The 18,507-nt window shown below is 43.1% G+C and overlaps 1 protein-coding gene across 1 annotated transcript; it reads right to left on the reverse strand.

The window, feature by feature from the left end:
• Positions 1-9,648: 9,648 nt before the first annotated feature.
• On the reverse strand, positions 9,649-14,444 carry LOC111843358 (protein phosphatase 1 regulatory subunit 3E). The gene has a single exon (XM_023810888.2). The coding sequence runs from the start codon at positions 14,111-14,113 to the stop codon at positions 13,205-13,207; it is 909 nt and encodes a 302-aa protein (XP_023666656.1). The 5' UTR covers positions 14,114-14,444; the 3' UTR covers positions 9,649-13,204.
• Positions 14,445-18,507: the final 4,063 nt, after the last annotated feature.

Genomic DNA, 18,507 nt, shown 5'->3' on the forward strand with positions numbered 1-18,507 from the left:
CTATATATAACAAAACATGGTAATGATGAAAAAGCCTGCAGAGAACATCAACAACCAGTTTCTTGTGCCATTTAATAGCTGAAGCTAACAAAGATTCCATAATTTGGTTGCTGTTCATCAGAATGCAATAATTGCTATAATCCCAGCATATTCGCCACAGAGTAACAAGTGTCTGAAACTCACATGTTAGTGTTCTGTTAAAGTGTGTTAAAGTCAGCTGGCACTAATACTGTTAACTAACCTGCCTATAGTCGTTTTGCTGTGTCAGTCGCTCCATCTAAAAACATTTAGCTGGCACGGTTTATTTCGCCAGGTGTAATAAGGTTCTGTGAGTTTGGAAGTGAAGTAGAGTTCTGTGAGTTTGGAAGTGGAATAAGGTTCTGTGAGTTTGGGAAGCCAGTTTTAGCACCATTTTGAGGGAGATCCAGAAGCTAGAAGCCATACAGGGAACTGGAGAAAGGGAGGAAAAATGATGGGTACCGATCCATAGTTATAACTGCCAAAGCAGTCATTGGTGCGCAGAAGGAAAGAGAAAACTAATAACACTGATCTCTCAGAGCTGTTCATTCCAGAGACATTTATTAGATATTTCATGATACACAGAGGTCAGGGGACAGTCCAGATGTCCACAATTCAACGACAGGGACGAATATGGGATATGGGAATTTGCTGTTTGCAAATACATAATTTTTTTTTCCAAATTATTTATTGAAAAATATCTGACAAATTTTGGTTTCAATGACAAAAATCCAATAGATGGTGTTTAGTGATCTATGAAATGGAAAGTACAATATAACTAATTCCTTATTCTCAGAGTGAAAAAAATTTCTGAAAGTTTTTTAAAGATTTCAAATGGAAAAAAGTGCTTTAATATTTCTTGTTACTGATATTTCTGATTTTGTAAATGCAAACAATGCATTTAAAGAGGACCTTTTGAAAAATGAAAAATGCTGTTTCATTATTTTGTTGAGGTGTGCTGCATAACAGATTTATAGTGTTTGTTTGGATGCACTGATTTGAACCAGCAGTTATTAAACCCATAGGGGATTGACGTTTTATTGTGCTTTTATAAATGAAGCAGAATGTTACTAACACTAAAATGTCACACACTCAATGTGAAGTTCCAAAGCTAATAGTGTTTCATTGTTTTCTCATTAATATGATCATCAGACTGGTCATCATCTGAACCCGAGATACAGACGAGCACAAAGATCTGTAGTGTAAAGATCTCGAAAACAATTACGGAACTGGATAAGCTAGAACACATGATTATGATAAAAGGATCAAACATCTTACCATTAATTTGATTTGTGATTTGTCATAGTATTAGGATACTGTCAATGCATGATATTTTATTAAATATCACAGCCAGTGTTGGTGTAATCAGCTGTCTTCAGCTGTTCATAATTAGATTTGGTGCAGAAAATAACTCATGTTTTCTGCTCTTTGGCTGTATTGACTTTGTTCAGTGTTTACAAAATGTACTGCTGTGAATATGATTGCAGTGGGACAGGAGGGAGGATTGTGAAGAGTTGCTGTTTATTCTACTGCACTGACAAATATGGCCACCCAGTGGTGGGGAGGATCTTTGCAAAGAGAAGAAGCCCCAGACACATTTATCCAAAGCAACTGATGGTGAAGGGCAGGGCCATAATTTAAGTGGGTTTACTGGTAGTAGAACCCAAGAACTTCACATTAGTAGTGGAGCAGCCTCCTTATTGAGCTACTGAAGCAAACATGCTCAGCGGAACCAACAAATAATAGAGAAAGCAGGATCAAAAGGTCCCTGGGGCAATTAGAGGTTAATCATTCAAGAGCCCAAAGGTGGAATTACTCAGTGAAGCATGGCACTGGAATCAGTGACCTTCTGATCACAGGAACAGCACCAGAACCACTTGGTACCACATTCCCAAACCCTGACCGCTGTGTTACATAAAGCAACTGGGACTAATGCAGACCCAAAAACAATCCCAGCAATGATGTCTGTTCAGCAGCAATGCATTCTGGGCCACAAGGCAGGCTACACGAGGGTTCAGCTGGAAAGATTGAGACACTCAGTGCTATTTAGGTTCTTCACAAATCAGGGAAAGTTAATCAGTCAGCTGCAACTCAGATGGCTGTAATTCCACACCAAAACCTGGCATCATAAAATCAGTGACACCGCCATGCATCCGTGTAGGGGAATTCCCTGACAGGCAGCTAGGCGGAACCTTGGGCACACTGCTGCTTCTAGATTTTCAGTGGGTTGTTCTAAAACACATTACAGGGGCTACTGAGAGTCAGCATAAGGATTCCTACGCAGCACATATTGCCTGATATTAAGGCATCCAAATGTTCCTTTAAGCCACACAGCGCGTCAGTTCACTCAGCCCCTACAGGATGTGTATAATGTTTCGCATCCCAGTATTTGGGGACCCCCACACAGTCCACATTTTTGCTTCCTCCCAGCTCCCAACACACCAGAACCAAACAATCGAGAATACCAGCTGGGAGGGAGCAAAAATGTGGGCTATGTGGGCGATTCTGATTTCTGGTGTAACACTGGTGTAACACTGGTGTAAATTTGACGACTGTCTGGTCGAAACACATGAGTCCCTCACATAAATACAAACACATGAGTCCCTCACATAAATACAAACACATGAGTCCCTCACATAAATACAAACACATGAGTCCCTCACATAAATACAAACACATGAGTCCCTCACATAAATACAAACACATGAGTCCCTCACATAAATACAAACACATGAGTCCCTCACATAAATACAAACACATGAGTTTCCAGGAATGGAGGAGATGACGGACTGATAAAGAGGTTCCTTAAGATGCAAATACAGTGAGGTGTCGCCGTTTGACAGCATTGGTGACGATGACGAGTGCTGACGCTGTCGCGATTGGCTCCCATCTGTGAGAGCAAGTAGGGGTCAGAGAGCACAGGGGAGTAGGGAACTCGGGGGCCGGCTCATCAGTCTGGTAGGCGGGGGGGACGGGGGGAGTTCACTGAGACTAAGCTGTGCCTCCTAACAAAGGAGACAAACTGGATGCCTTCCCATGATGCACCAAGACGCTTTGTGCACTGGGGCCCCGGTTGTGCTGACAGCTACATTCCTGTCCTAAAGTGGCTGAGCGTGAGTGAGGAATATGGGGCATGTGGCATGCAAGCCCAAGTCACGTGTAGCTTGCATTCTCACGGAAGGGCTGCCTGGAGCAGCGGGATGGGAGCAGAAAAGAGCCGTTCCCTGTGTAAAAAAGACAAAACAACAAACCTCGTGCTTTTTAAACACACCCAGTTTTATGTGTGTATAGTATAAATAAGAGCTTCCAACTAGAATGCAGGCATATTTTGTATCTATATTTACCATTTTTACCTCAGTACAAAAGACTCAAGATGAATACGTACATTCTACGTATATCTGGAAAAATTTAGAGATCACTCTATATTTTTTTAAAATCTGCATTTCTAAATCTTGGTTTAATCCTGATTCTGCTGGCAGAGGCTACGCTGAGCAGCAGGTTGCTTCCAGGCTCAGAGTTTCTAAGACAGCAGTAAACAAAAACAAATTGAAGCAGGAGACACTGGGAATGACCAAAAACTAGCCAGGCCAATGGCAGAAGCCACTTTCTAATGCCAGAGAAGATCATCAACTTATCTGACAGTTTCTCATGAAAAATAGGACGACATCAAGTAACCTTCAAAAGGAATAGGAAACATTAAGTGCTGTGAAGTGCACTGCTAGGACAGTTCATAACAGGCTCCAAGTAGCAGGACTGAAGTCCCATAAAGCAGGGAAGAAGCCCTTCATTAATGAGAAGCAGGGAAGAAGCCCTTCATTAATGAGAAGCAGGGAAGAAGCCCTTCATTAATGAGAAGCAGGGAAGAAGCCCTTCATTAATGAGAAGCAGAGAAGAAGCCCTTCATTAATGAGAAGCAGGGAAGAAGCCCTTCATTAATGAGAAGCAGGGAAGAAGCCCTTCATTAATGAGAAGCAGGGAAGAACCAGGCTGCAGTTTGAAAAATATATATGCATTATTCACAGACACACACCCATAAATTAAGACATTAGTGAAACAAAAAATCGTGCTGTGGTCTCTTAATTTTTTCCAGAGCTCTATATAATAGGACAAATCTTTATTCTTTGATCACACCCATTTTTAATCTGGTTATCCCTGTCCTTGTTCGGTGGCTGTTTTTCACCCAGTGACCAGACAGTGGCAATTCTGCTTGTTACCCAGTGCTTCTGCAGGCTCTGTTGCCGGGGCCGTGAGCAGACAGCGCTTCCCCCTGTGCATATCAGGTGCCTCCACAGCGGATCACATTTAGCAGCAGATTAGCGGAGGGCAGCTATGCGGCGCTTCCAGCAGGCACAGGGGCGTGCGGCTGTTTTAGGCTGGCTGCAGCTATCCCCAGGGGCCCCAGCCGTTTCACCAGCGGGGGCATTCAGTGGGACCCTCGCACACATTCCAGATCGTTGGGGGGGGGGGGGGTGTGACTCTTAGACCACTGATCTGTTCTGCGTCTGTGCAGCCTTGCTTCACACCCCGGGGACTCCAAACCGGGCCAGAATGGGTGGGAACACAGCACATGCACAGTGGAATCGTCCTACTTTCCCAAGGCAAGAGATATTTATTGTAAAGCTGCATATAATAACACTTACAGAGCTTCAGCTTAAACTTGCGCCGTATAACAGAAACCCACCTCTGGTGGAATGTTCCGGGACGCTCCTGATCATGGATACCAACTACCCGACACCTGGAGATCTATTCACAGAAAATTAAAAACAAATGAACACAAAGGATTGTCTGCCCACGCCCCCATCTCAACAACTTTTACTGTTGCCACAATGCCCCCCCCCCCACTTGCACGGTTCATCGCTTTGAACCACCTCCCTGAAATCAATATGCCTAAGGTGAGATGTCAGCAATAATGACGGGCAGCGATCGATACACAATTTTATCAGGGCACAGTAGGGCTACAACCTTAATGGTTTGGTCCAAATAAAAACAATTCCAAATTTGGGGCCTCTGATTAAATTTCAGCTGACACTATTAGATTCAAATCTTTGTTATTAAAAAAAAAGCAAAGGTTGCAGGATGTGTTTTCTGCGCTGCCTCAGGTGTGCTGGGTCCTTTGCTGGGAGGTAGATCTGCGTTATGAACTGCCAGGACATGGTTCCGCTGAGGCTGTCTGAATGAATTACAGCCTATTGGCCATGGGGATTACATCAGCCGCAGCCGAATAAGCATGCGCGGAGGAAGACCTCGTCCCCTAGAAGATACCGCATAGAACACAGAGCAGTGTGTCTGCATGACGCCAAGTAGCCCTTTGTCACCCACTTCACAGACTGCAGACGTGCTGGAAGCAACCAAATACTCCCAGTGCATGTGATGCTCGTATGCAACCCTAGGTGCTACAAATACGGCAAAGTCACCATAAAACGAGAGGGAAGGACTGACCTGGCAGGAATGCTAACACTGAAAGGCTAAGATAAGCAAAGCACCATGCGAAGGATCAGCAGAGGTTAACATGCCCCCCAGCACAGTGACATTTTACAACATTTTCAGCTCATGTGTTTCGCTAGCAGTTCAAGCAACAGCCTTTGGTTACGTGTGTTCCGGAGGTCTGCAGGTGATTGGTTATGCGTGTTCCGGAGGTCTGCAGGTGATTGGTTATGCGTGTTCCGGTGGTCTGCAGGTGATTGGTTATGCGTGTTCCGGTGGTCTGCAGGTGATTGGTTATGTGTGTTCCGGAGGTCTGCAGGTGATTGGTTATGTGTGTTCCGGTGGTCTGCAGGTGAACTGCTTTGTTACGTCCGTAAGTTTGCTACTGCCAGCAAATCGTCCTTGCGGCACCTATCGAACTGCTCGAGCGTGGGGTGGAGGGTGAAAGCTACGAGATCGAACTGGGCCATTCTCACTAACACAACCACAACACCGCCCCCCCACAAAAAAATCCGCTAGACAAACACCGGAAGGAAGAAAAGAAAGGACAAGCCCCCAAGTTAGGGATGTGATTAGATTAACCTGTGTTAAATTAACCTGTGACCTAAACATTCACATAAATACATCCGCTTTCTAGTTTACATGTAATCACCTATGTTTTCCATGAGTAGTGCATGCCACCTGAAAAAATGCTCGATATTTAATCATCTTCGTAACATTAACAAACTCAGGAAGTGTTCTAATTTTGTGAGTGGTTGTTAAACTTCTTGTTTAAACGTTACTGTCCCTAGGCTTTTACAGCAAATATATATCATGCTTTTCTGGATGCTGTTTCTGATCATCTGACCCACGCAATCACTTATGGGATAATTTATTTGTGTTCCCTCTCTTTCTCTCTGTTTATCCACTTTGAATAACAGGAAATGTTTTGGCAGACAGGAAACTCCAGCCAATGCCAGCAATAGAATTAAAAACCTGAATTCTAAGGAGGCCAATAGAGGGGGAAGGAATACCTCAATTTGATGAATTGCAGCTTGGAAGAGGCTGCTGGCCATTGTAAGACACACAATGGCAAGTAAGGTCAACGGGGACCAATGAGGAGATGGATGCCAAATGCTGCACCAATCAGAGTGCATGGATTCCAGGTCATGACCTTTCATGTTTTCCTAGCTTCCTTCCTTTCCCACTGCACAAGAATTCCATGCACATATGTATCTATGATTAAAATAGTTATAAAGTTATACAAATGTTGTATTCAATGACATTTACCACCATGTTTCTGAAATTGGAAAATTTTTAAAGAAAGGTTTTATGAATTTGGATAGATTCTATGCTACGTTGAATTATTGATTACTAAGCCATGCTTCTGAGTAAATTGGGCTACATCATTTTTTTGTACCCTTGAATGTGAGTATTCTCATTTAAGTAAAATGGAAAGATCAGAGATCTAAAATACTGGGTAGGACATCAAATACTCACCTACAAATCCCAGTGCAGCAGTGTGTCTTGGTCTGATATCACAGGTAGCAAGTACAAAGCTACCTAAGCTAAAGCTTCATATTTTCCTCTGAGTTCATTCTACAAAACACATGCTAAAGAGGAGGAAGAAGAACTTCCATGAAGTTCGTGTCTGTAGAACAAGGTTTCCCAGTTCCGGTCCTGGGGGACCAGAATCCAACACAGATTGCAGATTTCCCTACTCTAACACATCAGCGAATTACTAGGTTTAGTAGGTGTATCTGAGCAGGGAAATTTGTTCTCCAGGACCAGAATTGGCAAACCCTGCAGTAGATAATCGTTTCTGGATACTCAGTCTCCAATAATACGTCTTACAAGGAGATTAGAGGCATTTAATCAAACACTGTGGGCCTTTGATCCTGTCATTCAACATGTTGCTGACTTTGAAGGAGAAAGTACCGTTAGGGACACATGGACACAGTCAAGAAGGACTTAAATTCAGCTACGGTCTTTTCAACTGAATGTCACACATGCACACTTTCATCCCTGTCACCTCATGTGACATTCATGTGACAGCAGTCTGTATGTGTAGCTCTCCAGGAATTCTTTCTGAGAAGGAATGTTAAGCAGAGATTGATAAACTCTTCTAGGAATGCTTTCCTCATATGGAAAATTCTGCTAAAGTAAACACTGCCATTTCCAAGCAGCAAATAGTCGCCCCCCATGATTATTCTGTTTTTGCAGTAATGACCAGGCTCCCCAGCCATTGAAGAAAGGAGCACAGGGGCATTTCTCTGGATCCTTTCCCAGTTCTGTGAAAACCCTCCAAATTCCCCTGTTGTTCTATCACCTAGAGTCCATCTTAAGACAAAGAGCGTAACGTCACATGCCATAGTTAGTTTACATGGGGTGATACGGGAATCTTAACAGCGAAGTTATCTTTAGCCGTTTTCAGCACTGAAGAAATACCTAGTTCTGTGACTTTGTGGCAGATAAATAAACATCTATTTCTTGACAAAAGGTCAAATGAAAAACTACTTAAAAGTGACATGTATCTGTGTGGCATCAATCTGTTTCGTGATGCTACCCTTTAAACTATAGCAACAACACCAGCTTTGAAAGACATTAAATTTCACAATTATGACCTGTTCGTCCTGATCTTCTTTTTCCAGGCCACATTGTCCATGGTGTTCACGTTGCTCTAGAAACCTTACATATTAGATTACTGACTGAATGCACTGCAGGAGATGCTCTCAGTTTCTGGCCATGCTGTCAAGAACATTATCTAAGGGATAACATGCCATTTCTCATACATTACCTGCTCTCAGGAGAGGCTCCTCCCTCCCGGCTAAAAGAATCGATCTCGGAGGACCTCATGCATCACACAGAGAGGCTCAGGGATGAACACACACGGCACACAGAGCGAGAGCAGCTCAGGGATGAACACGCACGGCACACAGAGATGCTCAGGGATGAACACGCACGGCACACAGAGAGGCTCAGGGATGAACACGCACGGCACACAGAGCGGCTCAGGGATGAACACGCACGGCACACAGAGAGGCTCAGGGATGAACACGCACGGCACACAGAGATGCTCAGGGATGAACACGCACGGCACACAGAGCGGCTCAGGGATGAACACGCACGGCACACAGAACGGCTCAGGGATGAACACGCACGGCACACAGAGAGGCTCAGGGATGAACACGCACGGCACACAGAGCGGCTCAGGGATGAACACGCACGGCACACAGAGCGGCTCAGGGATGAACACGCACGGCACACAGAGCGGCTCAGGGATGAACACGCACGGCACACAGAGCGGCTCAGGGATGAACACGCACGGCACACAGAGCGGCTCAGGGATGAACACGCACGGCACACAGAGCGGCTCAGGGATGAACACGCACGGCACACAGAGAGGCTCAGGGATGAACAAGCACGGCACACAGAGCGGCTCAGGGATGAACACGCACGGCACACAGAGCGGCTCAGGGATGAACACGCACGGCACACAGAGAGGCTCAGGGATGAACACGCACGGCACACAGAAAGGCTCAGGGATGAACACGCACAGCACAGAGTGAACTTTGCCTCATTTAGGAGCTAGTGAACACCAATTAAGTCACCACACAAGACCTCTTCACATTTTATGACACAGAACTACAACATGTGTAATGTCATATTTCCAAAGCTCGCCAGTTAGGTAACAAAGAACAAACATAATATTGTTCAGTGAACTGGGAAGGAAGCTCAGAAATTACACATTGGAAGTGTTCAGGCTTTGCTCGGAGCGTTCAGGCTTTGCTCGGAGTCTGCGTACTGAGGAACACGGCATGGTCTGCTGGGACTTCTGCCATCATTCACTGCTGTGTGGGTCTTTGTGTACAGCCACTGTATTCCCCAAAGAGAAGCCCACCTCCTTACTGACACCCTTGAGGTTGACCTTGACATTAATACTGGAGGAGAACCAGATGACTGGACTGATCCTGCTGCAGACACACGTTGGCCTCTGGTGCTGCTTCCTCCACAGGATCGGTGCCTTCTCATTAGGGAACGGCCATATGTGACTTCCCACATAGTAGCTGTCAATAAAACTGATGTGGAGAAGCAAAACCACTGTAGAAACTGTTGCACACCACTGAATTCTTAAAATGTACTAATTTCTTTAATCTGATAATTGCACAAAATATAGCTTGATGCAGTACAGCTAAAATACTCACAGAATAACATGCAAAGCCTTGATTTCCATCAGAAATGCCTTTAATACAAGTATTAACAAAATGTAGGCAACATTACAAATTCACCATACAAAAAAAACAAACAAAATTCAGCTGTACATGCAAACAGCTGAAATACCATAATCAACATTCAGACACAACATTTCAACACAAAGACAAAGACATAAGCTGTGCTACACATCGGATGCATTGCATAGATTAAAAAAATATATAGATTTACCTTATGCTGTTAGTGACATAATGTCATACATACTAGACAGCAGACTCTGTGACAGAAAACTGGTACGTTAACTGGAAACTATTCACAGAAGAGTGGCAGCAAAGGTGTCAAGTAAGGAGGTGTGGACACTGTAAGGAGGTGTGGACACTGTAAGGAGGTGTGGACACTGTAAGGAGGTGTGGACACTGAGTGCCTGAATAGTTTTCCTAAAAGTGCACTATGTGGGAAAATGCGTCTGCAGCTCAGGTGCAGCCCTCAGCCGGCACAGCCGACACAGCCGGCACACCTTCTCCCTCCGTGCCTCACTATGCTCCATTGCCACATGTGGCGTGAGCAGTTTCCACCTGCTGTCCACAATGGTGACCCAAAGACCTGAAACCATCATGGAGGAGGCCTGAGAGCGGACCTAAGGAAGTGATGTGCACTATTTATTCATTTAAATCTGCTGATCTGTGGCAACGCTGGTGAGAACAAACAGCAAAAGAGCATCCAACTAACATTGTAACTGTAACCTGACACATCAGCTCTAAACACAATAAGCTAATGAGCCTTGCAGATGCTGGAAAGGCAGATAACAACATGCTTCCTCGATCGAGAACCATTTCTGCAACGTAACTATTATGCAACTGTACTAAACAAATGTTTCAGTAGCTGATTATCGGTAATGGGTCCCACATATTAGTGATGAAACAGCTTTTATATGTTGCACAGATCAGCCTTAGCATTAAAGACAACAACAGTTAGCAGCAGTCATGCTGAAAAATTCTCTTTAGGTGAAAACAAATGACCATTACAACGAGGAAAGATGCTGATATGCTTAACCAGTCTGACTGTAAAGCAAAATCAAATGCAGCAAAATAAATGAGAATAATTCATGATTTAAAGCCTTTGGTTCATGGCAAAATGCAATCAGTTCCTGTAGCAATTAAATTATTTTTTCTACATCTCACAGGTGAAACTTTTCCTGACTTTGTACAAAGGCTGAATAAGTGGGAAATAGTGGAAAAGTAGGGAGACGTAAACCTAGAAAAGGACGGTCTGCATTCAACCACTCAAGAAAGATGTAACTTTAAGGCCATGATGACAGACAATCTTATTAATGTTAACTGCAATAACAAGAAATCGAGTAAAAATGTTAGCAGCTGGCCTTGTTTACAAGACAATGTCCACATTCAGAACAAATAAGGACAACTTACACTAACTTTATATTATTAGAACTACTGTTTATACTTTTCGTATTCAAAGCCAAAATATTCCCAGCATCTAAAACAATTACAAGCCAAACTGAGCAAAAAAAAATATATATTATGAGAAGCTTCAAAAAAATATTTACCACCCAAGAGAAACTTCAGCATACTTCTTGAATATATGTACAATCACAAGATTACTGCCCTATCTGAAGCTGCTATTTAAGAGTTGGCGGAACTTACATCTTAGTTAAAAGTTCAGAAACCCACCTAGAAACGACTTCTCTGTATTTTAACAGTATCCAATACTCTCTTCCCAAAGAGTTTCACTTCTAGCGACACCTTCAGAATTACCAGTAGTACACATCATTCTTATGCTAATTGTGCCCATCTAGACAGAGAGAAAGGCTTTTAGAGAACTGGGTCATTTCCTGAGTAGGACTTGCAATGTCTATCGGAGAGATATAAGTACAGTGATACACCATTGCTAATGCAAAAATAGCAAGCACTTGTCATAAATATACATATTTTCAGCTGTGGAGACAGTTTAAGGGGCCCTATATCCTTTGTACAATTAAAATATATGTAACTGCACAAAATAGGAAGTATTTACAATTATTTAATATCTAATATTAGGGCTAGAGGGAGACGGTGTCAGAAGGACAACAAAGGATGAATCCACAATATATATATATTTTTTATAATTAAAATATTTTTGTTCTGGAATAGCAGCTAAAGTCTCAGTTATGGCTAGTATATACTGATTTTGTTGGATCTTGTAAAAATATTTACACTCATTAAACATATAACAAACCTAAATAAATATATCATCTTGTTTTACTGGAACTATATTAAGTTCATACTATAAATGCCTTTGATTTGTATGAGGTAAAAATATTCCAAGAAATAAAAAAGTTATAATCAGACTCCACACAGAAGCCCATTTCCCTTCTAATTCGATATAATACAGGCTAACGACGCTACTTTTAATACACCCTTCTAGAGAACACAGTTAAAGCTAAAATATTTCATTGCACGTTAAACACACCATTAAACCGACATTCAATAAGGAATACCAAGTTGCTACCTGAACTGGTCCTTCATGGTTCCACACCACAGTTAATTATAAGCATAATTGCTGATAAATTTATTACTATATATTACTAATGACAATTCCCGACACTTTAGGCATATTTGAGGACATTTACTAAAAATCAAATTCTGTAATTCCGTTTTGGTCAACTTCTTATTTAGATATTCAATCTAAACATTACATTGAAGCGAAGAATTTGCATTACACTTTGCCATAAAACAGATCATGTAACGGTTGTACAGTGGACAGTTCTGTAGAGGTAAATTACTTTCACAGTGTTTTGCAGCCATTTTAAATTGACGGTGTCAGCTCACAAGGTCACAGTTTGAGAGCGAAAAAAAAACATCACTTCTCTCGAACCTACACGATAAAACAAGAGCGACACATCCATAATTAGGAAATCTGCGGATTCAGTTAAAAATAACCCATCTGCAAATAAAAACAGGTAAAAAAATTGTGTTTAAAGTAAAATACGTAAATTCAAGTTCTTTTACACTGCTAAATTGTGTTATTTTGGGTTAAAGTCGGTTTCCCGGTAAGGCGAGAGTAAAGTAAATTCCTGTCCATTGGCCATAATCAAATGAATATGGAACTGCCTATTTCAGGGGTACGGATAGACAGACAACCAACGACCAAATAACCACGATAAGAAAATGCAGACACAATTTAACGTTACATGGACCTGACTCGAAAGGACAGTCGTTAAGTGGATGGAGATTTAAAAAAAAAATGAAAAAGGTCGTCTTATGTACCATGGGGACGTCTCATCCTAAATATGCTACGTACTGTAATGCCTTGCTCTTGGCGGAAAGCATTTGATCGATGCAAAAGCTTGAACCATTAAACCATTGGGCAACATGCGTGGAAGTAGACTTCCTCTGTCCATCACCGGGGTTTCTGAGATATAGAGGAACATAAAACAAAGCATAAATAAAACACGGACATCCCGACTTTGGGTCTCTAACAGGTGAATTGCTTTTTCCGGCTCACAGCCAGACCATCAACTGTATTATTAAAATATGCCTTGTTAATGCACTCGTTATGCCCCTTACGACGAACGCTATATAAAATGAATCCAGCCGTTCTCCCATTCTCTGGGCGGAGAAATTTTAAACCTGTGCCGACGCACTTTATAATTATTGCCCTTATTGTTGTCCCAGAACTCATTGCCACCAACGGTGTACTTGATGGCAAACTGAAGGGTGCCTCCGGTCTCCAAAAACGCGGGCGTGATTATTTTGAAGGAAAACTTATCCGTCGCCCCATCGCTGGACCGGGGAACGTAGGACGCCTGCACGTCGAAAAACGTTAACCAGTTATTGAGGGTATATCGCAGCAGGACGCTCTTCTCGAAAGCCAGGTTCAAAACGCGCACTACGCCTGACATGCTGAACTCGTCAGTCTCCACAGATTCCAGCAACACTTTGACTTCTTGCACTTTCTCCATGAATCCCGGTAACTGACCGGGGTTGACAAACTGGGTTTCCATGCAAGCCGGCTGGTTGGTTATTTTGGGGAAGTTGTTTAAGTGCATGGCATTTCCCCGTTTGAATTTGTCGAGGATCCTCTGCGGAACCTCCGGCATATCTGCATCGCAAAAATGCTTCACTGAAGTCAGTTCCAGACCCAGGGAATCCGCGAATCGCACCTTTTTCTGGCTGGTCGGGCTGCGACTCCGCGCAATCTCCAGCCGGGCTCTCTCCACCGGGGTCGGCAGCGATTTGCATCTTCTTCGCAGCGTCGGACTTTGCGGAGGTTTCAGGAAACATTCCCTGCCTCTCGGTCTCTCGTCGACGACCTGATCTTCGGGGGTTTCACTGGCAGGCTCGCTGTCTTCTTCCCCGTCCTCTTTCCTGTGGCTTGCCGCTGCCAGGCTTCCGAATAAACCAGCCATACAGCTGTAATTCCTGGGGATGCAACTGTTAGGAGGCAACATTACAACAACTGAGTGCGCTGCTAGGTTTTCCATATAACAGTACAAGAGCCTAGAAGGAGCGTAGTCGTGAGAGCAGCCGTCAGGTGCCTGAATTTGCACACCGGAATGGTGGCTGCTGTCGTCGTGCCTGTGACACTGCGGATTTCTGAACCAATCTTCTTAGAGCTAAAGCAAGTGCACATGACATCACGAGCGATGGAGAGGATACTCCTCTTACATCATACAGTATATAGTATTCACGGGTGCAGTTTCTTAGACGTGTGGACATCAATGTATGTGATTCCCTGATGACAGGACCTCAGCAGGCGCGTGGATGCTCGGGGTCCGTGCATTTTGTTGTAAAAGGAGTTTGCAGGACTGCAGCGCACAATGCGGCACATGGGTTTAGATACAGGAAGTAGGCGACGTGCTGGATTGCTCGTTCCTATCTTGGCCAACTGCCGAACTAAAGCCGTCATTACTTTTACAGAAAATGAATCTTTAATCTTTAATGTGGAGTTACTTAACATTAAAGAAACTTTATTTCCTGACAAGGTATTACTCCACTGGAGTATTGCTTTTATTCAGTATATCATTAGTTCGTAGAATAACAACTATACGGATATATTGTCCGCTTTCTATTTTTCATAAAAATTCACAAGAATTCCTTTTAAAGTTTTGACCAACGCCAGACTAGACTTTTATCATAGCCTATACTTTATGAAATTCGACGTGCTGCATTCACATTCGTCATATCGCAGATCATCAAAATGCATTTCTCAAGTAAACAAAAAAGTAAGAAGCAACAATATTTCCACAGTAACAGTAAAAACAAGATAATAAAAAAATATATAATTTGCGTCTCAGGAAAAATACACAGAAAATGTAAGCAATTTAACCCACAATTCTGCAGACATCTTGAATATACATCTATCTGAATATAAATTACCGATTACTAAGTGTAATTTTCTTTGCTGAGACATTATGATCATTATCCTGCGTATTTTTACGACTGTATGTGTGCGTGCGTGTGTGTATATTAAAGAATACGCCCACTTTTTACACAATTTAATTAATTTCCAATGCACTTAGGTTTAGCTTGGATTGACTCCTTCTGTTAAATTTCTTCTGTGTGCATCAATAAGAGACTAATTGAAATGGTCACTGGTAATATTTATGCTGTTTATAAGGTGGGGGTGGCCAGTCTTATCCAGTCACTGCAACTCCCTAATTAGATTACTAATTAGAGGACTGATTGGCAGAAGAGTCCTCATCACCTGGGTTTGAACAGCTGACCGAAAGATTACCCCAAAAACCCGCATACACACTGACCCTTTGCGGATAAGATTGGCCACCCCTGTTTTAAGCTGAGATTTTAACCTTTAAGAAACATTTTGTGCTGTTTACAGGTTACAGGCTGGCAGAGGTATCCGCCACTCTCCTGCTTCTCTCATGCTCAGAAGGGAAAAAACCACACGAGTGGAGAGACAGATTACCACTGTCTTCTGTGTGCCGACATCAAACCAACAAAACTCCCAGAATCTAAGGAAAACTGCCCAAGAAACCCAATTTTATCATATGGCCATCAAACAAACAAAGAGACTACATCCCCAGAATGGTCTTCGAGGTCTGCTGTTCACCCAGGAGGCAGAGGGGAATACAGAAGCCATGGGATTGTCCATCTGGGTAGGAAAACCCCTGAAGACAGGCAAAGGCACGTCCAGGGTCCTGTGCTGGCGACAAACTGGCGCATTACCAGTATTATCAATATCTTACCACCAGTCATGCCACCAGGGTTGGCATCTGGAAATTGGACGATTCCCCCCATCCTGAAGAAAACACAGAATGCCACTGGTGGTGTCACGAGAGAGGATAGGTCACACTGCACAAACGTAGCGAGGAAGAAGGCCACTGGTAAGCGAAGAGGGAATCTGGTTCCCAGTGCTCCCACAGAAGATGCAGGTGCGGTCACCAGCCGCGGTTCCCTTTCAAAGGACTTACCAGCCTCCTTCAGCAGCCGCATACCCAAGACGGGGGATGCCCCATTCGGCCCCTATATGGCTGCATTGCCACCCATTTCCTGGCCTTTTGAGAAACAACAAAAAACAGAATTACCTCAGCAGTGTAGTACACAGGAGGACAGAGATCCAGACGATTTACAGTGTGTTCCTGTGAAAGCAGTGAGTGAAACAGCCAAAGACATTGCTGTTGTCCCTGTTGTCCAGAGCCAAAACCATCTCTGTGACAACTCAGCATCTCCAGAACTATTCTCACCTCTTTGTAATTAAGTAATATGCTATTGTTTTCTTATTAAAATGTCTTTTCCATGTTATTCAAGTTGAATGATATATTCACTTACTGACTGAGTGGTTTAATTTAATTTGAACCAGACATAATATTCAGGCACCTTGGGTGAAGATGCCAGGTGTCTTGGAGTTTCAGATCAGCATGACACAGCGTGCAGAGCGGCAGTGTGTTCTGAAGGTGGCATGAGGCTGTGGGTCTGTAAACAGTTTTATTGGGAAGGCTTTATAATGCAGATGAAATGAGATGAAAGTAACTTGAAATTGATGCACCTGATTAATTTCAAGCCAATTCTTGTGGATGAAAAGGCACACATACTTTCCCCAATATGTACAACCAGGATTTAGTGGGGAGAAAAGATGGTTAAAAACATCTATATAAAAATAGGTGTGGAATGTGGACACCCACGCTGAGAGATGCATCATTTCATGGCAGCACTTACTACTACACAGACCAGCTTTTTCGTTGCTAAGCAACTGTAGTCCTTTTTACAAAATCTGATAGCTGTCAGGTTAGACATTCCGATACATTACATGAATGCCCTCAGTATTAACATTTCACTACACTAATATTTACAACCTCAATATACTGTACTTGACTGAAAAGTTATGGGAAATTAGCATTAATCTGGTAAGAAAACTGAAACAAGGCGAGGAAGTTTATGATGTAGAACCATTAGATTTGTATTTAGAAGAAGTGGAGATACAAGCCCTCAATTCCATCGATAGGGATGGGGATCGTGAACTCACTGGCTAATAAGACTGACGAACTGGCTACCTTGGTAAGGAACCAGACGTTGTTCAGAGAATGTAGTCTGGTATGCCTGACGGAGACGTGGCTATAACTAGCTGCATCCCCACTGCTAACGTGGAGCTACCGGGATTCAGCGTGGTTCGCTTGGACAGAGAAACTTTCGGGCAAGAAGAAGGGAGGTGGACTGGCACTGTACATAAATAACAGATGGTGTAATCCTGGTTATGTTACAGTTAAAGAGACTGTATGCAGTAAGGATGTGGAGTAACTAGTGGTTAGTCTCCGGCTGTACTCCATGCTGAAGGTGTTCTCGCACGCCATTGTTGTCTGTGTTTACGTTCCGCCACGAACCCTTCTGGACACAGTGTGTCACGTCATTCACTCTACAAAGTCTCCAAACTCAACACACAGATGCTTTTTTTGCGATCTCTGTGGACTTCAATCACGTAACACTGGATTCCACCCTCACTAATTTTTACCAGTTTGTTGAATGCCCAACTAAGAAAAATAGGACAATAGACCTCATGTATGCAAACGTGAGGGATGCATACAGCTCCACCCTCCCTACCCCCACTGGGAAAGTCGGACCACAACCTCATTCATCTTTAGCCAAGGTACAAGCCACAAGTACAGAGGCTGCCAGCTGCTACACGCACCTTCAGGAAGTGGACACCAGAAGCAGAAGAGGCCTTGAGAGACTGCTTTGAATCCACTGACTGGAGTGTGCTACAGAATGGAGAGGATCTAGAGAAGGTCATTGCACAACGGACTATCTGAACTTCTGCATGGACGTTGTAGTTTCCACAAAGACTGTGCGCTGCTTCTCTAATAATAAATCTTGGGTGACCAGTGATGTCAAAAACCTCCTTAATAAGACGGCGTTTAAGGATGGTAACTTAACTGAACTGAGGCGTGTGCAGAAGGAGCTCAGAGCGTCAAACAGACAAAGGAGTCTCACAGGAAGAAAGTTGAAAGGAAATTGGAAGAAAACAATTTGAAAGAGGTATGGAAGGGGATGAAGCAGCGCCAGGGCAGAGGGTGATGTGGCCAGAGCAAATCAGCGAAATCATTTCTATAACCGTTTTGATGACTCTGCCAGTGCTGCTAATGGCCTTGCCATTGTAACCGCTTTATTTTGTCATTTTTGTTTTTTCCTTACTGCAATGGCACACAATTGATATTTTCCTTTGTATTTTTTGCAGTATGTATGTGTGCGTAAATGTCATAGGTCTGTGTGCCTATGTGTATGTACACTGTATATACGCTACTGGACACCTAAATTTCCTTCTGGATAGATATATTTATCTATCCATCATCTATCTTTTTTTTTTTATCACGCGTCTTTCATATTACCAATCTCAGGCTACTTAATACCAGGGGTCCGTCAGCGC

This window comes from Paramormyrops kingsleyae, chromosome 11 (assembly GCF_048594095.1).
Source record: "Paramormyrops kingsleyae isolate MSU_618 chromosome 11, PKINGS_0.4, whole genome shotgun sequence".
In the NCBI taxonomy this organism is placed as follows: Eukaryota; Metazoa; Chordata; class Actinopteri; order Osteoglossiformes; family Mormyridae; genus Paramormyrops; species Paramormyrops kingsleyae.